Source organism: Urtica dioica, chromosome 8 (assembly GCF_054948205.1).
Source record: "Urtica dioica subsp. dioica isolate 48M chromosome 8, U.dioica_male_clone48M_v1_H2, whole genome shotgun sequence".
Taxonomy (NCBI): Eukaryota; Viridiplantae; Streptophyta; class Magnoliopsida; order Rosales; family Urticaceae; genus Urtica; species Urtica dioica.
Window position 1 is genome coordinate 5926323 of NC_142763.1, and position 27447 is coordinate 5953769.

Sequence of the window (27447 nt, forward strand, 5' to 3'; positions counted from 1 at the left end):
AACAAGTTTTGCCACACTCTATTCTTAATACTCGTATTTAGGGCTCTCGGAATTATCTGGCTCCATTGCCGTGTTATCTGCAAGGAATCGACTGTTCTCGGGTCTAAATTATAATAATACAGTGTCGTCGACTACATAACCTTGAGATTAATACTGTTGTGTTCTCTCTATTATCCCTTGGATGTTTACTTGTAATATCGTACCGGCTAATTCCTTTACGGATTGTAGCGCGTTGTGTTGTGATTGTCGAAGAAAATTCGGCAGGATTGTGTGTGATTGAGACTGGGTAATCTTTAAAGATCTAAAATTTCCCATCTTACCAAAAAAAACACAACGCGATTGATGACCAAACGCGAAGCTTAAATCATACACGGCCAGAGGCAATAAAATGAAGTGAGAACCAAACTTCAAGCTTAGGTTAATCAGAAAATATAATCTAGCATGCTTCCTTTGAACCTAAGCAACACCAAAAAATATATATTAAAATAGAAAACAAACCCATTTTTGATCTCGTACCAAATCACTAACGTCTCTTAGAATCAAACTCACGACTTCCCTACTCATAGTAGGTAGATTCTAACTCTCTTGTCCATTCTCTTTTCTCCTTTTTCACTCTCAATCCCCACAATATAACTACACTCTCATCATTCCTCCACAACAAAAACCAACTCTCTTCATCCCCGATCTCCTCTGATCATATCACCACGCCATGGCCTCGAACCCCATGGCCGGCTCTACCTCGTTCCCTGAAACCGAGGTATAACTTTCCTAACCCCACACACACACAGACACACAATACTCGATTCGACAACAAGACATAATTTTTTTTTTTGCAGAATCGGCCTCCGACACGACAAGCCTTGTCGAAGAGCACTTGCCGTGTGTGTGGGGACGAAATCGGGTGCAACGAGAACGGAGAGGTGTTCTCGGCTTGCCACGTGTGCAAGTTTCCGGTTCGTCCGTGCTACGACTACGAGCGTAGCGACGGAAACCAGTGCTGTCCTCAGTGCAACACTCGTTATAAGCGCCACAGAGGTGTGTGATACTACGTACATTTCCGTATCTATGCGCTGAGAAAGTTTCGTGAAAACTTGTGGCCTAAGTTATTATTATCCTGTTCAAGTTGTCCCAGGGTCGCTGGGGATGATGAAGACGAATTCGATGGAGAAGATTTCGACGACGAGTTTCCAGTTAAGAATCATCTTAACTTGATCACTCAGATCAGAATCCTCTTGCCAACGACTCGGTAAAAAAAAATATTATTTTCCGGAAGATCTATTTGAAGACATTTTCAGGGCAATTATAAATAATTATTTATTTTACAGGATGGTGGAGACAACCATAACAATAATAACAGTAATCAGCAATGGCAGCCCAATCTTCACGCTTTCTCTGTTGGAGGAAGTGGTAATTGGATTTCCTAAACGATATCAGAAATATATATATATATATATATATATAGACATTCAATTAATTGCGTTGCTGTGATTGGAATGTGTAGTTGCTGGTAAGGAATTTGAGGGAGAGAGAGAATGTTATGGCAATGAGTCCAATGAGGAATGGAAAGACAGAGTGGAAAAGTGGAAAGCGAGGCAAGAAAAGAGAGGAAATGTGCTCAGCAAAGACGATGTAAACAACGTTGAAGCCGATGAGGATGATTACATGCAAGTCTCAAATCACACCTCTCAATAAAAGAATAAATAAAAATTACTCACAACTGAATAACAAGAGTAGGCCAATTTTTATTTATTATCGAGCGCTATGATTAAATGGACAGTCTTAACATTAAAGTTGTGTACTTGAAAAAGAAAGACAAGAAAGTCACCAATAATCTCCACAAGAGCAATTCCCATCTTTATGATACTAACTGAAGAATAGAAGTAAAATGAAACAAGGTGTAGTATAATTGTTGAAAAAAATTACCAATAATCTCCACAAGAACAATATCCATCTTTGAAATGGTGAAACCTACTAGCGTCCTTGAGAACGATTTCTCTCCCGGCGACCAAAGCGATCAACTTGATCGCGGAGTGGCAATCACCGCTGACCCGATGGCCCTGCGCGATCTGCAGCGGCGTCCCGTCGGAAGTATTGATGATCCCAAACGAGATCGCGAGTTTCTCGCTCTGATGCGACGACCGTTCTTCGCGTTCGTCGAGCACAGAGCCTCGCTCGGGGACGTACCCGAGCTCTGTGATCTCGGCCGTCAGTTCCTCGAGTTTCCGGTAGATTTTTTCGGTTTCCGCATGGGTCTTGTCTCCAGACCGAAACACGTGAGCCTGTTTCTTCACCTCTATCCAAGTGCACGCCAGGACAACGTGAAATGGTCGGTTTTAACGCCCGAGTCTCTCATCTCGTAATACGAACTCAGTGCTTCCTCGGTGTGTTCGTGGCGCGCGTTCGCTGCGATGATTGAGTTCCAAGCCACCGTTGTCTTCTTCGCCATCCTGGAGAACACGAGCCGAGCTTCTTTAATGGAGTTGCACTTGCTGTACATATTGATCAGAGCGCAGGCCATGAAGGCGTCGGCCACCACGTTGGACTTGACCGCGCAGGAGTGAATCTGCCGTCCGATCGTCACAATTCCGAGGCCCGAGCAGGCTCGGATCGCCTCAGCGAAATCCCTCGAATCCACGAGGCCCGCGATCATCATGGTGGATGAGACCAAGTCCCACTCGGGCAATTCCTCGAACAGTTTGCGTGCCTCTTTCATCATCCCGCACCTCACGTTCATATAAAGAAACCTCTTCCTCATTCTCATGTGCAAATCCAATTCAAGGCCAGTCCTGGAAACGAATTCAGAGAGATTTTTCACTTCTCTAACGGAGTTCAATCCGATGCAAGCATACACCAGTGAATCGAGAGTACTGGTCCGGATTCCATTACAGCCAGCGATCTCCAAAACCCTGAAAAGCTCGAGTGCTTCTCCGTATCTCTTCCCCGAAACAAGCTTCTCTATCTCATCGCAAATCCCACTAATCGACCTCGTAGCCACCTTCGGCTCCTCGATCGATGCCGTTTTTTTCCTCTCGCCAACGTCCACCGCGAAACGTTTCGCCTCCGGGCGTGGCTGGAGAGAGCACTTTGCGCGGGGAGCCACAGCCTTCGGCGGCGATATCAGAGATCTCCGGCGCTCGAAGGACCGAGTATCGGAGGAAGAAAAACCGAAGACGCAAGAAATTGTGGCGGTTCGAGATCCGAGCGAGATTTCCATGGCTATAGAGATGAGATCGTAGCTTTGGAAACACACGCAGAGAAGAAAGATCAGAGCGAGTTTCGTTCGGAGATTTGCTTCGGAGAGTACGAAGTCTGAGACCAACTCTTATGTTCACCGAATTGAAATATTAATTTTATATTCATCTTTCTCTTTTTATTTCCATACCCTTATATTTATTTCATATCTTCCAATTATACCACTTATTCATTATTTAATAATAAAATATTACTCCGTAAAATAATTCAAAATACAAATTAACATAAACTAAACTTAATATTAATTAATGTCATTTTAGTTTTTCTCAAACTCTAAATGTCAATGTTGTATTTGAAAATAAATTTAAAATATAAAATATAAAATATGAATAATTTAAGGATAAATATGATATAATTTTATAAATAAGTGCAAATGTATAAATTATAAACTTTACAAGGGTTAAAAAAAATTAGTGTAGTGAATAGTGTTGCGCCAAATATGGCGCAACACTAAAATCAATTAAACACCCACACCATTTTGGCGTGGGATATAAGGTATGGTTGGACTCCACCCTGACGCCATTCAGTGGGAATGACGTTCGGGTAGAGTTGGTCTGAAGCCTGAAAGAAACGGTTTCTTGCATTGTTAACTCCGCCTATGTTGTTTTGACTGTTTGTCTGAAGACTGAACATAAAATATTTTTTAAATCACTGACATAAAATACAAAAAAATACAAAAAAAAGTAGTTGGCTGAGTGACCCAAGAAACCACATTTGTAGATAGCGAGTTCCGACCTTTGTTAAAATTAATAATAGTTCATTGAAAAATTAGTAGTTCTAGGCAAGGAAAGAAATGTCATTTTCGTTACCGTTTCGAGCTTCCTGATTTACGGAAAATCGACAAGTCGATGGAAAACCGAATGGAAAAAATGTGAAAAAGGGTATTCGATTTGCAGTTTTCAAATGCCGTTTTCCATGGAAAAACCACAACCCGATGAAAAACCGAACGGAAAAAATGTGGCACAAAATATTTAAAATATATACATGTAATACATACATATATTTTTCAATTTTTAAACATATATAAATAAAAGACATTATGTATATAATCTTTTTTAATAGAAAATTATATATATATATATATATATATAATATTTTATAAATTTGTGCTATTAATGTATAATATTTTATAAATTTGAGCTATTTTGTATGTAATATTTTCAAATGAAATAGAATCTTCACAAAATATTTGAAGACTAAAATATTAATAATATTTTGTTGTAATACTTGATACATTGTATATAATACTTAAAAAAAACGACAGCAGCATAAACGACAGTAAAAACGACAAACTACGAAAATCGGCGAAAAGCGACAAGAAACGAAAAACGACGACGAAACGACATATTACCCTTTCGACGGCCGTTGACTCTCCGGAAACGAATTTCCGGAATAAATTCCTGAAAATTCGTCGGCTTTTAAATCCTTGGTTCTAGGTACATAAATTTAATAAAAATTCAAAAGTGTCGATACAAATTAAATTTTTTTATGAATAATTTAAATATAAATATATTTGGATTGTGAACTTTGTAAAAAAAAAACTTCAAATCATTATTTTTTTACTCAAAAAGTAAAATACTTTGACTATGCAATCAATTTATAACGATTATTTTGTCTAATATTTTTTTTTTTTAAAGAAATACGATTTAAGGAAAGAAATATCTATTCCTTTACACCATAAAAAAATGAGTTTAGTTTTATTTTGTTGGATGTATCGAGTTCGTTGTGTATATTTTTAAGAGTTGAAACCTAGAATAAAGTCAATATAACGGCTCATAATTTACTTTTTTTTTATAAAAATAAACTCATTTGGTTTTAATATATCTCGATGAAGTCTATGATTAACTTTGAGTTACATGATTAAAAATGAATTTTATTTTTCAAAATAAAACAATTTATTTTAAAAAAAATAATCATATAAAACTAATTATTTAACAAAATAACAATTGTTTTAAGTTTACATCAAAATAATCAAAATTCTTATCTATTTAGCAATTTTTTTATACAGCAATACTACATATAAATTGCATACCTCAATATGTAAATCTATTCACATCTAATATTTGTCTTTTTATTTTATTTTTTTATTTGGACTATCTCTAATTTTTAGACAAACCTAACTAGCTAATAATATACCAATAAAAAAAAATCAAAATGAATGATTTTTTGTAGGACTGTACAAAACCGAACCGAAAATCGGATAAAACCGATATCCAAACCAAACCGAAATCGAAATTTGGAGCCACGTCAGCTAACCGAAATTCGGATTCGGATAACCGATCCGGTTTACAAAATTGGACCGGATATCGGATTTGATTTTGGGAAAATCTGGATATCGGTTATTTAACCGATTTTTTTTTAATTAAAAATAAATATATATTAAAAAAACTTCTCATATATCAACTCCTACTGCTACTACAACTTGATTAGATTATGTGATTTATAAAGGTATAATTTATATTCCATTAATAGGACGGTTAATTTTATCGTATTGTCTTATTATGTATTTGGTTTAAAATATTATTATATTATCATATCATGTATTGTTACTTTGAAGAAGGAAGTAATATTTTGATATATGTTTCAAAAGATTTTTTGGTGTTGTTTGTTTCCATTCCATTGGATACATGGTTGTAATTGTAAATACAAACTGAATGTTAAATGTTGAGAGTTGAGTGGGTGCCAACCTAGTTGGGATGTGCTCAACCTCTCATATATCATTCATTTCTTGATCAATATCAATGAAGTATTATTTTTATTCCATTTTTACATTCATGTTTTTACTACCTGATTATTTATCATTTTAAATTTTAATTTTTTTGTTTGCATCAACAGATAATCATATACAATTAATATGCCAAAACGTAGTTTTGTTTCTTTAGATAAAAAACAAAAAATTGGCTGATTAAGCCACAGAATGTGTAGCAATTTAATTTTGGCCAACGTTTTGTTAATAATCCGTAAATAGCCTAGTTGCTTACGTGGCTGCACATTTAAGACGAATTTTTTTACAGATTTGCCCTTGTATACTCGGATTAGTAACTTCTTATTTAGGCAGTTTTTTTGTTTAAAATTTGAAAATGAATTCGGCAAGTATTAATTTAAACAAAATTCAAATTTTGCCGAGATTTTTGAAAATTTTGAGTCAAAAATTTAAATTTGAGGACGTGGAGTTGGTTATTTCAGCGCATATTTTTAGGTTATTAGTTTCTAATTTTGTTACATAACATTTATTGAAAATCTGTTATTAATAATTCCATTTATTGAAAATATTTATAGTTGATAGTTAATATTCAATAGATTTTGGCCGCCAATAGTTGTTCAAATTTTATAGTTCCAGGATTCAACGTTTGAAATTTATCTCTCAGAAATCATAACCGTCCCTAAGCATGGATGAATGATCGTCCTTTTCTCTAATTGGTTCAGGTATGTGTTTTTTTCTCAGTTTATGTTGTTTTGATATGTGTTTCCTCACGCTTAGTTTACCCATTTTCTCCAGTGAATTTATTTGAGCAACATCGAAAGCTTTATTGCCTCATTCTAGTTATGAAGACCCCCGACAGAAATTGTTATGTATGATGAACCCGATTTGATGAATTTTGCTATGAATTTTGAAATTAATGTTAATAACGTATTTAGACGCAAAAATGTACTTCATATGGCTATTGGCATGACTGCAGTTCGCAACAATTTTGAATTCAAGGTGTTGAGATCCAGTAAAACTCGTTATAGTATTGGTTGTTCGGATTTGTAGTGTTCTTGGAAGTTAAATGCGTCGGTTTGCAAGAAATCTGGATTGTGGGTCATAGGTCATATGTTAAAGACCATACATGTTATGGTAAATCTATTGTGCACAAGAATAAACATGCATCTTCTGTTCTTATCAGCAAATGTGTCAAAGATGATTTTTGGAGTTCATTGGCAAATCAAATTACGCCTTCCGGTGTTGCTGAAATTATGAGGACGCGATTTAATGTGGAGGTAACATATTTTCGGGCATGGAAGGGTCGTAAAGAAACATTGAGGGATGTTCGTGGTGATTTTGAAGAGTCATATAGTCATTTACCACTAGTTGGGGAAATGATCAAAGAGAAAAACCCAGGTTTTTATTTACAGCTTATTTACAATCACTGACGTCTGTAAATATTATATACATTTACACTATGGCTACAGTTTTCTTTTTGTTATGTTGTAGGTTCTTATACTGTGACCGAGATCGAACCTGATGGGACATTTAGGTATTTCTTCCTGGCATTTGGTGATTCTGCACAAGGATTTCAATTTTGCCGCCCGGTAATATCTGTTGATGGTACTTTCTTGAAAGGAAAATCTCATGGTACTTTATTTTTGGCTACTGCTCAAGATGGTGATAATCATTTGTTCCCATCAGCCTTTAGTATTGTGGATTCTAAAAATGACAAATCTTGGTCTTGGTTTATGATGCATCTTCGAATTGTGTATGGTGTTCAAAAAGAATTGGTTTTTGTTTCGGATAGGCACAAGTCAATTAACAAGGCGGTCAACAATGTTTTTTCGGAGGCGAAATTTGCTATATGCATGCAACATCTTTGGGGTAATGTGAAGGCCAAATTCGGGAAAACATACATTCAGCCTCTTTTTATAGATGTGCTAAAGCGTATTCAGGAAGAGAGTTAGAATATTGGCTTAATATACTCTCCAACAACAAAATAAAAATAAAAAAGTATCTTCTCAAAGCTAATCCAGAGCTTTGGGCTAGGAGCAAGTTTCTGGGGAAGAGGTTTGATGTAATGACCACAAACATTTTTGAGTGTTTGAATGATGTCTTGTTTTGAGTTATAGAAGTCTAATTCAAAATTGGATCAACAAGAAGAGGGAGCTAATTCCAAAGATGCATTCAGGGCTTACAGGAACTGGGTTCAAGATGCTTTTTGATTCGAAGGAGGCTGCTCAATCTATGAATGTAAGTAATAATCTATTCCAGTTTTTGTTAATTGCATTATTATTTACCACCTATTTACAACACCTTGAACATCATGTTATTTACACACAATTGCAGGTTAATGCCATCAATGACAATGAGTTTGAAGTTATTGATGGTGCAATTCGTCGAGTTGTTGATGTTTCTCTTAGGACTTGCACATGTTGTTATTGGCAGCTGGAAGATTTTCCATGTTCTCATGCGTGTGCGGCTTTATATAGAAAAAATTTACGTCCTATTGATTTTGTGCCATCATATTATACTCAAGAATACTTTACTGCCACGTATGAGAAAGATGTTTTTCCAATTTCTCATGAAGGCGATTTGGAGCTGCCTATCGATGCTCAATTTATTAAGCCTCCCGTTCATAAACGTCAAGCTGGGCGACCGAAAGAGAAGAGGTATCGATCGAAGCATGAAAAATTCCACCCTTACAATCATATATGTGCAAATGTGGTCAGATTGGTCATAACAAAAGGAGTTGCCAAATTTAGTTGGATGTTGGGATGTTTTCAATAATTTATGTCTTTAACTGATTTTAAGTTCGTGTTGTTTACTTTTTTGGAGATTTTTGAAATATGGTTTATTTATTGGTTGAACATTTGAAGTTTTATGCCTATTGTTAGACTTGAGTATATGAGAAGTATTTAGTATTCCTGTAATAAAAGTGTTTAACAGACATGTATGGTTTGAATATGTTGTTATGACGTTATTTTATTTTGTTAATAACTATTTCATTTACAAATTACAAACAACATACTGTTAATAACTTTTTGTTTGTATAATGTAAATAGTTGGTAAATAAAAAGTATATTAACAGAATTGTATAAGAAATCTTATTGTAAATGATTGGTAAATAAGATGTCTACGTTATCTTATGTAAATGTGGAAGTGCTTTATTGATAACTAATTCAAAATAGTATTTGCTAAAAGGTCTTATTTCCTGTACTGAATAATGGACCGAGCATTAATTCATATTACTTTCGATACTTAATATAGTAGTTTATGTGACGACCCGACTTTTCGGACCGTCTTATTTATCTAACTTTTTAAACTTTAGAAAATTCTTTAGAAAACTTGGAGGAATTTTTTTTTAAAACACATCGAATCAAGGCGAACTAAAATTTTGAAGATCTTAAAAAGAAACAAAAGCATTTAAGAAAAATATGAAGATTGCATATTGAACACTTCATGAGAAATACTTAACCAAAATTGAAAATACGAATTTAAAACAAAACATAACAGCAAATATACTAAAACATAATCCATAATCTAAATCTCAACCAAAATATAAAACTCTTTGAAACTTCGAAGTAAATGAAAATAAAAACCTTTAAAAATTATTTCTTAAAACTTGTAGCGGAAGACTTATTTCTTAATAACGAAAACAAAACTTCAAACTTTATTTGTTAATAACTTGTAGCGGAAGACTTAATTCGTGAATGGAAACCATGACACAACCATCTCGCTATCGTTGCCGCTAGTCCGCCCTGCTCAGTTCCTTGTAAGATATTTACCTACAACACAGACGTATATTTTTTTTGGAAGAGATGAGCTTACGCTCAGCGAGAATAATATAAAGCTCACAAAATAAAAAGAGTAATGCAATACATGAACCGGTTATTAGTATTTTAAAACTAATCGGTGACTTGATCTTTCTTTTCTTGATTCTATCAACTTTTAGTTCGGGGTGCCCCTAGGGTAGTCGTACCAATTTCAGTGTACACTTTAGATACGAAGAGATGAGGGTTATAAAGTCTCACACTTCGCTCTATCTTTTAAACTTATTACGGCCTCTGCTCGAGAAATTTCCCCATTAGAGCCTCGCCCCGGGAAACTTCTCCTTAATACCTCTCGAGGCGATACGACTCCCTTGCTTATCTTTATCTTTTCACATTTAAGATAACATTCCATACTGATATGACATGTACATAAAAAAACTTTAAAACATATGCTCATACAATACATGACTAAAAAAAAATATAAACTATGTACATTCTCAAAAACCTACTTTAACTTAACGCTTCATAGTTGACCAAACATAAATCCAACTACTACAATCAATCACACAATCAAAAAGAAAAACATACTCCAACATATAAAGCTTTAAACAAACTATAACATGAATTATAAAATAATCATATTTAATTTTGAACTAATCTGTGTTGTAGTGAGATTATTCTCACTTGGATATCTAATGTTACGATCGTAGATCGTCGAAGGAAAAAGACGCTCAAAACGATTTGGAACCTAATCGGGATAAAAGACTACCGGGATCAGCTTAGAAAAAGATTCAAGACAAACTTTTGGTTCTGGAAATTTTCAGAAACGACTTTTAAAGTGAAATTACCAAAATACCCTTGGCTATTAGGGTTTCGGTGAAAAACTAAAACTCTGAGAAAATTTATGTAAAAATTCCAGTACGTACAAAACATAATTTTGATCACTTTTTGTAAAGGCACCACGGCCAAAATAAATTTTTAACTATTTATTAAAAATAAAAGAAGTGCTAAAATCTAACTTTAAAATATTTACCAAAAACTGTCTGCGCACCGTTTTTAAAATAATCGGAAAATATTCTGTATTTGATAAAAATATTTTTTGATTAAAGATTTAGATAGAAGACATTTAATCCTAACTTTTCCAAAAAGAATCAGCGTAAAACCAAATTTGTTGAATCCACAGTAAGCGTTTAAAGTCTGAAAATCGAAAATATGTCTCAAGTCTGCGCACTGATTTGAAAATAATCGGAAAATATTCTGTATTTCATAAAAATATTTTTCGATTAAATATTTAGATAGAAGACGCTTAAAACTAACGTTTCAAAAAAGAATCAATGCAAAACATACTTTTTGAAACCAGTGCAAGCGTTTTAAGAAACCGTTTTCAAGGAATCCGAACCAGATAGAAAAGAAAACATACATAATTAGAGCTCCGAATTTCCAAACAAAGTGAGGAATAGGAGAGGGAGAGCAGAGAAGAAGCGTTAAAAGAAAAAGGATTGGATGCTTATATATGATTTAATTAAACCCTAAAAGCCCAAACCCTAATCCTACTTCTAAACTTAATATATTAAATATTACTTTTTTTTATATATATAAACACACATACACATATAAACCATATATAATATATAATATATAACTTTTATATAATTTATACATAAATAACCTATATTATAAACATATTCTCAATATACCAACTCTTCACTAATTATATATTATATGTAACTATGTAACAAATATATATACATATGATTACACACACACATATATATATATATATATATATATATACTTATCACAAACACACTATCCCCATATATATAAATAAAAGACATATATATTAAATTGTAACGACTCGAAGTTTTAAGATTAATCTTGTAAATTAAGTTGATCAAAGGACGAGAAAATTATGTAAATTAATTTTCTAAGAATTATTTTCAGTATTTTTGGATTTGAAATATATTAAGGTAAGGAGAAATCTCGGAATAAAATAAAGGATTTATCGAGTTCGTCTCGAATAAGAAATTAATTCCGAGGAAATGTTCCGGAAATTAATTTAAGAAAATAATTCTCAAGGACGAGAATTAATTCCGAGAAACCTTGAATATATTTAAATTAATCGAGAATGAACGAGAAAATTCTCGGTTTGAATCATTTAATTAAAAGTTCGATCGGTTATGGTTGAAGTCACAAAATTTTGTGACACGGACGTGATTGTAAGGTTTTCTTGACTCAATTGAAATAAAAAGCTTGAGTTGGGGTTGGTTTACAAGCGGTGGAGTTACGAGGGTATTATTTGCAAAAATTTAAAGAATTCTTCTACACTCTTCTTCTCCTTTTCTTTTTCTTCTTCTTCGATTCACTTCTTCTTCTTCTTCTCCTCATTGCCGCTCGATCTGCAAAGGAAAGCAGAGAAAGAGAAAAAAAAAAAAAAACAAAACCACAATGCATCCTCATCATCACCGACATTCATCGCCACCACTTCCTCATCTTCTCATCTTCTTCTTCTTCTTTTGAGCTCGCGCGACCCAGCTCCAGCACCGCGCGCGCCGTGACCGAGGGAGAGAGATCGCCGCGAGCCACCAAGGACCGCCGCCGAGGAAAGAAGCGCCGGGGAAGAAGGAGAAACCACCGAGAAGATTGAATTTCACGGAGATTAGGTGAGAATTACTCAAACCCAAAGTGAATTTTGAGTTCTAGGATTGGAAATCAATTTGGGGGTTTTGATTATTGAGCGAGATTTGATGATTCTTAGATAAGTTTATACCCGAATTTGTGATTATTATGGATTTTGGACGTATCTGTGTTGGATTTGAACTTGGCCGTGTGTTTTGTTATCTTGGCCGTGTGATGTTAAGTTTAGAAATTCTGACTTTGAGCTAGTGATGTTAAGAGTATAATTGTGGAATTTGGGGTCGGAAATATCGGGTTATGACGTTTTGGAGATTTGTATGACAAGCTAACGTGTTAAGTCTTCGTTTACGAGTCTATTGTCAAGGGTCTAGGTACGGTATAGGTGGGCTACGTAGAGCCCAAAACAGCGAGTTCGGGACGGCGAGGACGCGGCCCAAGACATGACGGAGCTATCGCGCGAGTGTCGACGAGACGAGACCGAGACAGGGTGAATGACGGCGTTTCGGTTTAGGCTCGGAGACTCGCGGAACGCCCGTTTTAAAAATTTAACGAGTCATCTAATTATTATTACCTTGTAATTATAAAGTTTAAGGTTTTTGTAAGAATTGTTCCGAGCTAGTACGTTAGCACGTTTAACTTGTTTTAAAGTCGGTTTCGATGTAAGTTGTAAAGAGAAAAAAATGGATTATCTCGTTATTATTATTAAGCTCGTTTAAGGGTTTTAAGAGTTAAGACTCGATTGTGAGTTAAGGTTGGATTTCTCGGTTACTCGAGCTTAGTAATAATAAAGTTTGATTACGTTCTTTGGAATTCGGAAAGGAAGAAACGATACATGTTTTACTAGAGTTATTCTCAGATTTCGTTATAGAAATGAGATTAGATTCGTTCAAAGGAGAACGAGCTTGCTTATTAGAATTATTTCTCGATTTTGAGATTGATCGTGGTTTTTCGTTCAAGTTTACACGTGTTCGTATCGTTTGAAGTTTTGTTCCGAGGATATGTCTTTGGGTTCTACGATTCATTTAAATCGTACGTTTGAGTTTGAGTATTGTGGATTACTCATAGGATTCTGATTTAGGATCGATTTGATTTACTGTGATAGGACTCAAGACTGAAAGTCGTTTAGAGGGTTCACGGAGTAAGTGAACGTCTGGAGTCTCGGTTTTAGTGAACATTCAGGTTCACATGACGAGCGAACGTCTCGTGGAAAAGCGACATACACGCTTACTCTCGAGGTAGGTTATTATAACCCTTCTCTCATGATTTTATGGTTTGACCTCAAGTATATATTATTTTCGAAATGAAAATGGTTGTGAACGTGCCACGAAACCTAAACTGTTTTTAGAAAATGTGGCGGAACTTCAACTCAGGATATCTGATCATGAAGTTAAGAATATTTCGATACATATATCCCGTATTTGCGAAATAAAATGTTTTGTATATCCTGATAGAGCCGGGAACGTATATATATGAAGCGGATAGTGCAATCGTATATATATAAGGGTGTGGAGAGTGCACCATTCTGATCAGAGGACTGTCACGGGTTATGTTGACAGGGGCTCAGGAAATAGTATACGTTTAAATGGGCATAGATGCACATTTAAATTCAATTGCATTTCTTGCATTTACATTTCTAGCATCAGCATCCCATCATTTACATTTCTGTAATTTACATTTCTGCAATTTACTTTTCTGCAAGGTATACTTGTACGTGTATGGTGATTTACACGTGACAAGAGTAGTATTATTATAAAGTAAGTATTATTTTCGAAAATCTTTTAAAAAAATCAAACCATTACTATAGCACCTACTGAGCCTCAGGATCACCACTATTTCCTCAAATTTTTCTTATAATCAGGATGTGAAAAGGAGAAGGGTTAGAAAGACCTCGAGATTAAGTGTGGTCGAGAGGTTGAAGGTTTTCGCTGGATAGACTATCAAGTGTTGAAGGTTGGTTTTATTTTTCGTTTTCTTTCTTTTATCTTTAGACTTGTAAAGTAATCAACTGAGTATGCACTGTGGGTTAGTTTTGTAAAGTTTATTACTGCTTAATTATATTCTAATCACACCCCACCTTTCCCGAGGCGTGACAGGGTGGTATCAGAGCTCTAGGTTAAGAGTTTCTAGGGAATGCATACTCGTTGTACTTTACACTTATAGTCCATTGATAGTAGTGTTAGAAGGTCACCGGATGCGAGTCCTTCGAATGTTCCTTTGTTACAAGGATCCTTATGTTCACCAGAGCCTCTTGAGTATGGCCGAGTAATGGATTGTTTTTCAGGAAGTGACAACACGTGTTCGGAATAAAGCACGTGCTAGTACGTCTAGAAGTCGATGTCTTTGAAAGTTTTAGGACTTCTACAGTCACGTATTTAAGGATATATGATTCTGCGAGTTGCAGGTCATTGGGTTCAGAAATATCGTAATGCAGTTGAATATAGTCAGAACTCCGCTAGAGTATTGCGTAGAGTTCATGGTAACTAAGCACAAAGCTCGTGCTAGTTTAACGTAAGGACTGTTCACGAAAACGTACGATGCTCATGACGTAGGAACAAATAGAGGGATTGTTCTACGTACAATGCTTTCTGGATGAAAGTTGATGGACTTAATAAAAGAAGATGATAGCATCTCAATAAGGGACAAGGCTACGATTGGGTGCGTTTTGCACTCTCACTATCGAAACCAAGCACATGAAGTGCATAAGGTTTGAGGTTGGCTTTGAGGTTTTTGTTAAAGATAGCCAAGCGTATGAATAAGGATGAGCTGGACATCGAAAGTCTTCTAGGATATGGCCTAGAAATGTTGGTTGAATTGGGAAAATACGATGTACGTGAAAGGTAATGTTTTGACATAGCTTGGTTGTCATAGTATAGAGTTCAGCTAGATTTCCATTGGCAAGGAGTTACGCTACGTATGGAATCTAGGGAGATAATTCCTTATCAGGAAGGCCAAGGGGATGCAGAATTGTATCATGAAGTCCTACGTTGGAGGACGAAGAAAGTTTTCATGCTATGCACTTCTTTCGGCATCAGAAGTCGACGTAAAAGACGCTGATACATGATTAGCTATTTCTGTTGTGTTTGAATTTCTTAACGTTTTCCAGAAGAGTTAACTAGTCTGCCGCCTGATTGAGAGATAGAGTTATGTATTGATCTTATCCTTGATACCTTGCCAAGGGTTGACGAGTTGTTTGATCAATTGGGAGGATCTCGATTCTTTTCCAAGATAGATCTGAGATCCGGTTATCATCAATTGATGATTCGCGAGAAGGATATTCTGGAAATAGCTTTCAGGACTCGTTATGGTCATTTTGAGTTTCTGGTAATGCCTTCTGGATTAACGAACGCTCATGTAGCTTTTATGGATATGATGAATCGAGTTTTTCGACCATTCTTGGATCAGTTTGTCATTGTCTTCATTGATAACATTTTGATTTACTTAAAGGATGCACAAGAGCATGAGCAACATATTAGAGTCGTTTTGCAGACTCTTCGGGAGCATCAGTTATATGCCAAGAAGGAGAAGTGTGATTTTTGGTTTACATAAGGTTTGGGATGCGTTTTGATGCGAAATGGACACGTAGTCACTTATGGTTCTCGTCAGTTGAAGCCTCATGAGAAGAACTACCTAACTCATTATCTGGAGTTGGCAATCATCACCATTGCATTAAAGATATAGAGATGCTACCTTTACCGGGTAAGATTTCAAATCTTTTCTGATCATAAAAGTTTGAAATATCTCTTTACTCAGCGAGATTTGAACTTGAGACAACGTCGGTGGATTGAGTACATGGAGGATTACGATTTCACTCTCGAGTATCATCCGGGAAAAGCTAACGTGGTAGCCGATGCACTAAGTAGGAAATGTGCAGGTGTTCTAGCAGCGCTAGCATTGCTGGATTGGAAAAGAGAAATGGTAATTGGGGATTACGATCTCAAGCTCTTCGAGAGTCGTGATTCAGCGGTGATTTATAATCTGGTAGATCCACCGTACCTGGTCCAACAAGTTAAAGAGAATCAGCATCAAGATAAGTATCTTTTGAGCGTTCTGACAAGATTAAAGAACGGTGAGGCGCTAGAGCATTGGAATGCTCGAGGGGATGGCAGTTTGTATTTCAAGGATCGCTTAGCTGTTCCACAAGTAGACGAGATCAAGAAAGAAAATATGGAAGAAACTCATAAATCTCGTTACACCATTCATCCTGGAGCCAATAAGATGTACCAGAATCTGAAGAAACAGTTCTGGTGGTGCAATATGAAAAGAGACATCCTCGACTATGTCAGGAGTTGTCAAAATTGTCTTAAAGTGAAAGCTGAGCGACAGAAGCCAGGAGGAATGTTACAACCGTTGCCCATACCGGAATGGAAATGGGAAGAGATAACCATGGATTTTCTCACAAACCTACCGAAGTCACAGGAAGGTTTTGATACGATCTGGGTAATCGTGGATTGACTTACAAAGTATGCACATTTCATTCCCATCAAGGTAACGTATTCCAAAAGGAAACTAGCTGAAGTGTATCTAGAAAACGTGGTGAAATATCACGGTGTTACTCTGAGCATTACTTCAGATCGTGATACATGCTTCACTGCTCATTACTGGAGAAGTTTCCAGGAAGCCATTGGAACGATACTGAACTTCAGTACTGCTTTTCATCCTCAGACGGATGGGCAATCTGAGAGAGTTATTCAAATCCTGGAAGACATGTTGAGGGCATGTGCTTTGGATTTTGGTAACAAATGGAAAGACAACCTCTCGTTTGCTGAATTCGCATACAACAACAGTTTTCAGTCCAGCATAGGCATGGCCCCATTTGAAGCTCTGTATGGAAGACCGTGTAAATATCCTATGTGTTGGATTGAACCAGAAGATCGTGTTCAGACAGGAGCTACGATTATTGAAGAAACTAATGAGAAGATCGCGATCATTCAGCAGCGACTGAAGACAGCTCAAAGTCGACAAAAGAGCTATGCTGATAAAAGACGAAGACCACTCGAATTTGAAGTAGGAGACTACGTGCTCTTAAAGGTATCTCCACGTAAAGGTATTTCCTGTTTTGGAAAGAAAGGGAAATTGTCTCCTCGATACGTAGGACCTTTCCAGATTACTGCACGAGTAGGTCTTGTGGCTTATCGACTTGCTCTACCCCCAGAGTTAGCGTTTGTGCACGATGTTTTTCACGTGTCAATGCTTCGGAAGAGCAAACCCGATCCTACAGCTATCGTTCAACTCGAAGATGTACCGATTCAAGAGGATGTCACTTACGATGAAGTTCCAACCCAGGTTGTCGATAGAAAGATGAAGAGTCTTCGTAACCGTGAGATTCCGTTGGTGAAGGTTTTGTGGACTCATCATGGAAGCGAAGAAGCGACTTGGGAACTGGAAAGCGATATGATGGAATAGTATCCGTACTTATTCCATATGCCTAGTTAGATCTTAAATTTCGGGACGAAATTTCTCTAAGGAGGGGAGAACTGTAGTGACTCGAAGTTTTAAGATTAATCTTGTAAATTAAGTTGATCAAAGGACGAGAAAATTATGTAAATTAATTTTCTAAGAATTATTTCCAGTATTTTTGGATTTGAAATATATTAAGGTAAGGAGAAATCTCGGAATAAAATAAAGGATTTATCGAGTTCGTCTCGAATAAGAAATTAATTCCGAGGAAATGTTCCGGAAATTAATTTAAGAAAATAATTCTCAAGGACGAGAATTAATTCCGAGAAACCTTGAATATATTTAAATTAATCGAGAATGAATGAGAAAATTCTCGGTTTGAATCATTTAATTAAAAGTTCGATCGGTTATGGTTGAAGTCACAAAATTTTGTGAGAAGGACGTGATTGTAAGGTTTTCTTGACTCAATTGAAATAAAAAGCTTGAGTTGGGGTTGGTTTACAAGCGGTGGAGTTACGAGGGTATTATTTGCAAAAATTTAAAGAATTCTTCTACACTCTTCTTCTCCTTTTCTTTTTCTTCTTCTTCGATTCACTTCTTCTTCTTCTTCTCCTCATTGCCGCTCGATCTGCAAAGGAAAGCAGAGAAAGAGAAAAAAAAAAAAAAAAAAACAAAACCACAATGCATCCTCATCATCACCGACATTCATCGCCACCACTTCCTCATCTTCTCATCTTCTTCTTCTTCTTTTGAGCTCGCGCGACCCAGCTCCAGCACCGCGCGCGCCGTGACCGAGGGAGAGAGATCGCCGCGAGCCACCAAGGACCGCCGCCGAGGAAAGAAGCGCCGGGGAAGAAGGAGAAACCACCGAGAAGATTGAATTTCACGGAGATTAGGTGAGAATTACTCAAACCCAAAGTGAATTTTGAGTTCTAGGATTGGAAATCAATTTGGGGGTTTTGATTATTGAGCGAGATTTGATGATTCTTAGATAAGTTTATACCCGAATTTGTGATTATTATGGATTTTGGACGTATCTGTGTTGGATTTGAACTTGGCCGTGTGTTTTGTTATCTTGGCCGTGTGATGTTAAGTTTAGAAATTCTGACTTTGAGCTAGTGATGTTAAGAGTATAATTGTGGAATTTGGGGTCGGAAATATCGGGTTATGACGTTTTGGAGATTTGTATGACAAGCTAACGTGTTAAGTCTTCGTTTACGAGTTTATTGTCAAGGGTCTAGGTACGGTATAGGTGGGCTACGTAGAGCCCAAAACAGCGAGTTCGGGACGGCGAGGACGCGGCCCAAGACATGACGGAGCTATCGCGCGAGTGTCGACGAGACGAGACCGAGACAGGGTGAATGACGGCGTTTCGGTTTAGGCTCGGAGACTCGCGGAACGCCCGTTTTAAAAATTTAACGAGTCATCTAATTATTATTACCTTGTAATTATAAAGTTTAAGGTTTTTGTAAGAATTGTTCCGAGCTAGTACGTTAGCACGTTTAACTTGTTTTAAAGTCGGTTTCGATGTAAGTTGTAAAGAGAAAAAAATGGATTATCTCGTTATTATTATTAAGCTCGTTTAAGGGTTTTAAGAGTTAAGACTCGATTGTGAGTTAAGGTTGGATTTCTCGGTTACTCGAGCTTAGTAATAATAAAGTTTGATTACGTTCTTTGGAATTCGGAAAGGAAGAAACGATACATGTTTTACTAGAGTTATTCTCAGATTTCGTTATAGAAATGAGATTAGATTCGTTCAAAGGAGAACGAGCTTGCTTATTAGAATTATTTCTCGGTTTTGAGATTGATCGTGGTTTTTCGTTCAAGTTTACACGTGTTCGTATCGTTTGAAGTTTTGTTCCGAGGATATGTCTTTGGGTTCTACGATTCATTTAAATCGTACGTTTGAGTTTGAGTATTGTGGATTACTCATAGGATTCTGAATCAGGATCGATTTGATTTACTGTGATAGGACTCAAGACTGAAAGTCGTTTAGAGGGTTCACGGAGTAAGTGAACGTCTGGAGTCTCGGTTTTAGTGAACATTCAGGTTCACATGACGAGCGAACGTCTCGTGGAAAAGCGACATACACGCTTACTCTCGAGGTAGGTTATTATAACCCTTCTCTCATGATTTTATGGTTTGACCTCAAGTATATATTATTTTCGAAATGAAAATGGTTGTGAACGTGCCACGAAACCTAAACTGTTTTTAGAAAATGTGGCGGAACTTCAACTCAGGATATCTGATCATGAAGTTAAGAATATTTCGATACATATATCCCGTATTTGCGAAATAAAATGTTTTGTATATCCTGATAGAGCCGGGAACGTATATATATGAAGCGGATAGTGCAATCGTATATATATAAGGGTGTGGAGAGTGCACCATTCTGATCAGAGGACTGTCACGGGTTATGTTGACAGGGGCTCAGGAAATAGTATACGTTTAAATGGGCATAGATGCACATTTAAATTCAATTGCATTTCTTGCATTTACATTTCTAGCATCAGCATCCCATCATTTACATTTCTGTCATTTACATTTCTGCAATTTACTTTTCTGCAAGGTATACTTGTACGTATATGGTGATTTACACGTGACAAGAGTAGTATTATTATAAAGTAAGTATTATTTTTGAAAATCTTTTAAAAAAATCAAACCATTACTATAGCACCTACTGAGCCTCAGGCTCACCCTATTTCCTCAAATTTTTCTTATAATCAGGATGTGAAAAGGAGAAGGGTTAGAAAGACCTCGAGATTAAGTGTGGTCGAGAGGTTGAAGGTTTTCGCTGGATAGACTATCAAGTGTTGAAGGTTGGTTTTATTTTTCGTTTTCTTTCTTTTATCTTTAGACTTGTAAAGTAATCAACTGAGTATGCACCGTGGGTTAGTTTTGTAAAGTTTATTACTGCTTAATTATATTCTAATCACACCCCACCTTTCCCGGGGCGTGACATAAATATACTAAAATACTAAAAAGAAGATTTCAACAGTATTTAAAAAAATTATGGGGTTTCACAATCTCCCCTACTTATTTGAATTTTCGTCCCGAAAATTAACAAGTTGAGAAGACCAGTAAAAACTCTTAATTGGAAATACTAAGTCTCTTTAAAGAAAAATCATCGAATCTTTAATCCCCAAGATGATGAGATCGATCCGTAGCTTTGTCCACTAATTATTATCGGTACTTTTTTAAGAAGTACTATGATAATAATAAAAGCATTACCGGACGGTAAGGCCGTGCATAAAACTTTTCTAGTTTTCTCTAGACTATAACCTAATTTTTTTTCCAACTCCAATAAAATAAGAGTGAGCAACGGCAGAGTCAAACAATACAAAGGCGTCATAACGAACCTACTACTACATCCGAGGTGCTGACTAGGGCATCGACATTGTTATAGTCGTAGATGCGACCTTGAGGCGGCGGTGGTGTCTGAGTTGCTGGTGGTGCTTCTAGTCTGTGACGACCCGACTTTTCGGACCGTCTTACTTATCTTACTTTTAAACTTTAGAAAATTCTTTAGAAAACTTGGTGAGTTTTTTTTTTAAAACACATCGAATCAAGGCGAACTAAAATTTTAAAGATCTTAAAAAGAAACAAAAGCATTTAAGAAAAATATGAAGATTGCATATTGAACACTTCATGAGTAAGAATTTAAAACCAAACATAGCAGCGAGAATACTAAAACATAATCCATAATCTAAATCTCAACCAAAATATAAAACTCTTTGAAACTTCGACGTAAATGAAAATAAAAACCTTTAAAAATTATTTCTTAAAACTCGTAGTGGAAGACTTATTTCTTAATAACGAAAAACAGTACTTTAAACTTTATTTCTTAATAACTCATAGCGGAAGACTTAATTCGTGAAAGGAATCCATGACCCAACCCTCTCGCTATTGACGCCGCTAGTCCGCTCTGCTCAGTTCTTTGCAAGTTGTTTACCTACAACACAGACGCATATTTTTTTCGAAGAGATGAGCTTACGCTCAGCGAGAATAATATAAAGCTCACAAAAAAGAGTAATGCAATGCATGAACCGGTTATTAGTATTTTAAAACTAATTGATGACTTGATCTTTCTTTTCTTGATTCTATCACTTTTAGTTCGGGGTGCCCCTAGGGTAGTCGTACCAATTTCAGTGTACACTTTAGATACGAAGACGTGGGGGTTATAAAGTCCCACACTTCGCTCTATCTTTTAAACTTATTAGGGCCTCGGCCCGAGAAATTTCCCCATTAGAGCCTCGGCCCGGGAAACTTCTCCTTAATACCTCTCGAGGCGATACGACTCCCCTGCTTATCTTTATCTTTTCACTTTTGAAATAACATTACATACTGATATGACATGTACATAAAAACTTTCAAACATATGCTCATACAATACATGACTAAAAGAATATAAACCATGTACACTCTCAAGAATCTACTTTAACTTAACGCTTCATAGTTGATCAAACATAAATCTAACTACTACAATCAATCACACAATAAAAAAGAAAAACATACTCCAACATATAAAGCTTTAAACAAACTATAACATGAATTACAAATCATCATATTTATTTTTGAACTAATCTGTGTTGTAGTGAGATTATTCTCACCTGGATATCGAAGATTACGATCGTAGATCGTCGAAGGAAAATGACGCTCAAAACGACTCGGAACCTAATTGGGATAAAAAGCTACCGGGGATCAGCTAACACTACTACAAATATAGTTTTCTGATGCGCATGACTATCAGGTGCGACTAGTCGCACCTAAAAGTCGCATCTAAATGACTTTCTGGTGCGACTAGTCGCATCAGATTGTCAACCAGAAGTCCAAAAAATTTCGCTAAATTTTTTTTTTCTTTTGAGTATCAGGTGCGACAAAGTCGCACCTGATTGTTAAAAAAACTTTCAGGTGCGACAAAGTCGCACCTGATTGTTAAATTTTTTTAAGCGGGCCAATTCTCCCCCTCATTTTTTCATTCAGTTTTAAAATGAGAAATAAGTTAAAAGAAAAGAAATGAAACGGGAAAGAGAAAGAGAAGAAAGAAGAGAGAAAGGGAAAGAGAGAGAGGGAGCCGAGAAGAGACGTCTCCGGGAGCTCCACCGCGCGCGTGTCCCAGCCGAGCAGAGCGCCACCGCCGCGAGCTCGCCGTGGCCGCCGTGACCCATCCTCCACCGCGCGCTTCGAGTATGGAGAGAGATGTGAGGAGAGAGAGAGAGAAGTAGTGATTCCACCGTGGCAAGGAAAAGAGACGTCGCCGGGAGTCGCGAGGACGCCGGAGAAGCTTATTTCGTGATTTGAAGTAAGAAATTTCTTCTCCTTGGTATGATTGAAAACTAGGGTTCATAGCTCAAATATTGGGGGTTTTTGATCCGAGCTAAAATCAGTGGAATTGATGGGTTTTATTTGGTTGTTGGACTTGATTCATGATGTTCCTAGCTCGGATTTGTGTAAATGAGTCGATTTTTAATTATTTGAGAATTTTGAACTCGCTGTGAACAGCCTCTGTAAATTGACGTGGACAGTTCGGTACCGATTTAATTTGGATTTGTTGATATTTTTCCTGGATAATAGACGTTATGAAGTTTCTAAAATGACCAAGAACGTGTAAATCCGTTGAGAATTGAGTGAGTTATGAATTTTTGAAAATAGGGTATTGAAGCTGGAAATTATGAACGTGTGATTGAATTTTTGGCCGAATTTTGCTAGTGAACGAGGATTTATGGCTGATCCGGGGGGTTTTGTTTTTTCTTAAGGTGTTTTGTTGATCATGAGACGTTTATGAGGTTGATAAATGTGATGAGTTAGGAAATTGACATTTTTTTTTTAATATGAGAGGTTATATATTCTTTTACTTTTTTTAATCGTTTTCTTCTTTTTCGCCGTGCGCTCAGCCCCGGCCCCGCTGCCTCCGAGTCCCAGCCACCGAGCCGCTGTCCCCGAGTCCCCGGCCGGCCGTCCTAGGTTAGTGTATATATTAGTTTTTTTTATATAATCATATATTAGTTAGTTAGCTAGGTTAGTTAGGTTGATAAATATATATTAGTGTATTAATGTGAAATATGTAAGTTAATATATGTTAATAATTGTAAATGTTAATTAGATAGTTAGTAATTTAATTTTGATTAGTTTTTTTTAATTTAATTTTGATTAGTTTATGTTAATTGTAATTGTAATTGTAATTAATTTGATAACATGTTAATGTTTTGTAATATGTTTAGGTTAGTGTTTCTATTAAATTATTTATATAATTATTAGTTTAGGTTAAAATTAAGTTTAGGTTAAAATTAGTTTAGGTTAAAATTAGTTTAGGTTAAAATTAAGTTTAGGTTATAATAATGTGATTAGTTTAGGTTAAAATTAAGTTTAGGTTATTTGTATGATTAGTTTAAGTTTAAATTTCCCTGAAAAATGAATGAATATTTTTTTTCCTTTTTTTTTGTAAGTAATTTATTGGATAATTTAATAGTTAAAATCTTTAAATCTAATAAATATGAACATTTGTATTATTCATATTTATGTTAATAGACTTGGATATAACTTTTAAATTTTAGTTTTTAAATCATAGAATAACTCCCTATATGGAACCCGATATGGTTCTTCAAATTTTAGTTTTAATATGCTGATTATATATTGTAATATATAATCAGCATATTAATTTTTTTTTAAAAAGATAAAGAGCATCAGGTGCGACTAGTCGCACCTGATAGTCAAGACTTTCAGGTGCGACTAGTCGCACCTGATAATATAAGACTTTCAGGTGCGACTAGTCGCACCCGATAGTCAAGAGGACTATCAGGTGCGGACTTTCGGGTGCGACTTTGTCGCATCTAAAGTCGCACCTGAAAGTACTTTCAAGTGCGACTTTTGCACTTTCAGGTGCGAAAAAAGTCGCACCTGATGCTATATTTTGTACTAGTGTAAGGAAAGGATTCAAGACATACTGTAGGTTCTGGAAATTTTCAGAAACGACATTCAACGTGAAATTACCAAAATACCCTTGGCTATTAGGGTTTCGGTGAAAAAACTAAAACTCTGAGAAAATTTCTGTAAAAATTCCAGTACGTATAAAACATAATTTGGATCACTTTTTGTAAAGGTATCATGGCCAAAATAATTCTTTAACTATTTATTAAAAATAAAAGAAGTGCTAAAATCTAACTTTAAAATTTTTGTCAAAAACTGTCTGCGCACCGTTTTGAAAATAATCAGAAAATATTCTGTATTTGATAGAAATATTTTTCGATTAAAAGGGTTAGATAGAAGACATTTAAATCTAACTTTTCCAAAAAGAATCAACGCAAAAACAAATTTGTTGAATGTAAGCGTTTAAAGTCTGAAAATTGGGAACAGGTCTCAGGTTTGTGCACTGATTTGAAAATAATCTGAAAATATTTTGTATTTCATCAAAATATTTTTTTATTACAGATTTAGATAGAAGACACTTAAACCTAACTTTTCCAAAAGGAAACAACGCAAAATCATTTTTTTTTAAACCAGGACAAGCGTTTTAAAGAAACGCTTTCAAGAAATCCGAACCAAAGAAAAAGAAAGCATACCTAATTAGGGTTACGAGGAGGGGATGTTTAAATATGCCTTAATTAAACCCTAAAAGCCCAAACCCCAAAAGCCCAAACCCTAATCCTACTTTTATTCTTAAGATAATAATAATTATTATTATTACTACTTTTATTATATATATATATATATATATATATATATATATATATATATATATATAAATCATAACACGTAACTACCATTATACTATAATATTATCTTATATGATATAATATACTATATTACAAAAATCAAATATATGTAATCATATATATATATATATATATATATATATACACACACGCGTACAAAAAAAATCAATTAATATATATATATATATAATCATATACTATATATATAACGTATATATACATAACTTAGTTATAATATATAATTTGTATACAATGTATATATATCCATAATTTATATTTTAAAGAGTATATCAAATTAAAAAAAAAAACCTAAAGCATACATAAAAGAAAAACTTCAAAAACTACCACACAAATAAAATCATTCACTACTATTTTATATAAAAAAAAATACTAACGTCATTCGAACACCAAAATTTTAGCTTTTTAATCAATCTTAAAATTTGGGATTTCACATAGTCGCCCCTGGAAAATCTGTGGCCCTTCAATTTCGGCTTGAATGAAGTTAAGTCGCCCATTCTGATTGTTCTGCTCAAAGTTCTGCTTCGGACAATCTTAAGGAAGTGTCCTGGCTGACCGATGTAACACAGTATACTGCCCATCTTACATTCTCCTGGGTGCATCCTCCTACATATGTTGCATTTCGGAAATGACCCATTTTCCATCTTGACTTTGTAATTTGCATTACCACTACTTTCAGGATGACTCCTCTTCTTCACATTTTCATTCTCGAGATATTGCGCCTTATCGACTTGGTTGTTGAAGAGACGCTGATCGGACTTCTTATTGTTGCATATTCCCCAACTTTGAGTCTTCTCTTCCTTCCATGCCTTGATGTACCGGTCTCGCTCCTCCTTCACTTGAACCAAATGGTATTCAGCACGCATTGCACGTTCGAGACAGTCTGCAACAGTGGATGGTGGATGACTTCCACTACCAATGGCTAGAGCCAGTTCCGGTCGGAACATTCCCATCATTCTTCGAACTCTTTCAGACTCAGTCGGAACCAGGTGAGGGCATAATCTTGCCAGTTGGTTGAACTTTCTCACAGCTTCAGTCACAGTCATCGTGCCTTGCTTTAACTCTGTAAACTCCTTTTGTTGAGTGTTCATTGCGCGCATGTTGAAATACTTACTGTTGAACTTCTCGATGAAGTCGTTCCAAGACATAACGCGTGTGTCTCTTCTAGCTGCTACTGTCTCCCACCAGTATCGTGCATCCTTCTTCAGAACAAAAGACGCGCATATGACCTTCTCAATTTCCGAGATATTCATGAAGTTGAAGATTTTCTTCATCTTTGACATCCACTCATCAGCCACTAAAGGATCCGCAAATCATTCAAAATCTGGAGCTCTCATCCTCCTGAACCTTTCGAAAAGATCATCAGCCACAACAACTTGGCCCATCTGAGGTACGCCTTGAGGAGGTGCTGGTGGTGCTTGTTGATGCTCTCCCACATTTCCATTCACTTGGGGGAGGTGGTTCCTTAACTCTTGTATCTCTGCTTCTTGAGCTTCGATACGTTGCAGCAATGCAGTAACGAGTACCGCAAGATCTGGTTGGGCCGCTGGCTGAGGTTCCGGGGCTAGACCGTTGGGATTCTCTGCGTCTCCCTGTTGTGGGTGAAACGGAGCGGCATGATGAGCATCTTGTACTGGGACATCATCGGTAACTCTGCCTCTTCCTCTACCTCGGCCTCGTGGCCTACCTCTACCTTGTCCACGAGTAGCTTGAACGTTTTCCATCTAAGAAAAAAAAATTACGACTAAGATATAAACAAAAAAAGTACTAACTTACTTGAGTAGGGGGAAGCCGTGCGATCGATAGCGAAGGGGTCATAGGTTCGTTGCTCTGATACCAACTGTGACGACCCAACTTTTCGGACCGTCTTACTTATCTTACTTTTTAAACTTTAGAAAATTCTTTAGAAAACTTGGAGGAATTTTTTTTTTAAAACACCTCGAATCAAGGCGAACTAAAATTTTGAAGA

General features: G+C 36.0%; 2 protein-coding genes across 4 annotated transcripts in view; one reads left to right on the top strand and one right to left on the bottom strand.

Annotated features, from left to right (window-relative positions):
* The first annotated feature begins 670 nt into the window (after positions 1–670).
* Positions 671–27447, top strand: part of LOC149387595 (cellulose synthase A catalytic subunit 4 [UDP-forming]-like) — a 60411-nt gene continuing 33634 nt past the window's right edge. The window contains exons 1-5 of one of the 3 annotated variants that reach the window (XR_016300483.1): positions 671–757; positions 837–1035; positions 1124–1246; positions 1326–1407; positions 1502–1663. Coding sequence is in view for 1 of the 3 variants with exons in the window: in XM_089621684.1 (XP_089477810.1) it covers positions 710–757; positions 837–1035; positions 1124–1212 (336 nt within the window). In the remaining 2 variants the exon portion in view is untranslated. The other 2 variants (XR_016300482.1, XM_089621684.1) reach the window with 2 other exon arrangements.
* On the bottom strand, positions 1712–3214 carry LOC149387596 (pentatricopeptide repeat-containing protein At5g50390, chloroplastic-like). Its single transcript, XM_089622189.1, has 4 exons — positions 2368–3214; positions 1973–2293; positions 1800–1867; positions 1712–1717 (listed from the first exon to the last, which is right to left on the bottom strand). The coding sequence occupies exons 1-4, from the start codon at positions 3212–3214 to the stop codon at positions 1712–1714; spliced, it is 1242 nt and encodes a 413-aa protein (XP_089478315.1).

What these genes read in the sequence shown, in the direction of transcription:
- LOC149387596 (XM_089622189.1), bottom strand. Translation starts at nt 3,214, where the DNA reads ATGGAAATCTCGCTCGGATCTCGAACCGCCACAATTTCTTGCGTCTTC. An exon ending in ACACACCGAGGAAGCACTGA is followed by an intron (nt 2,294 to 2,367) that starts GTTCGTATTACG and finishes GCACTTGGATAG; the next exon opens with AGGTGAAGAAACAGGCTCAC. An exon ending in AATCGTTCTCAAGGACGCTA is followed by an intron (nt 1,868 to 1,972) that starts GTAGGTTTCACC and finishes TCTATTCTTCAG; the next exon opens with TTAGTATCATAAAGATGGGA.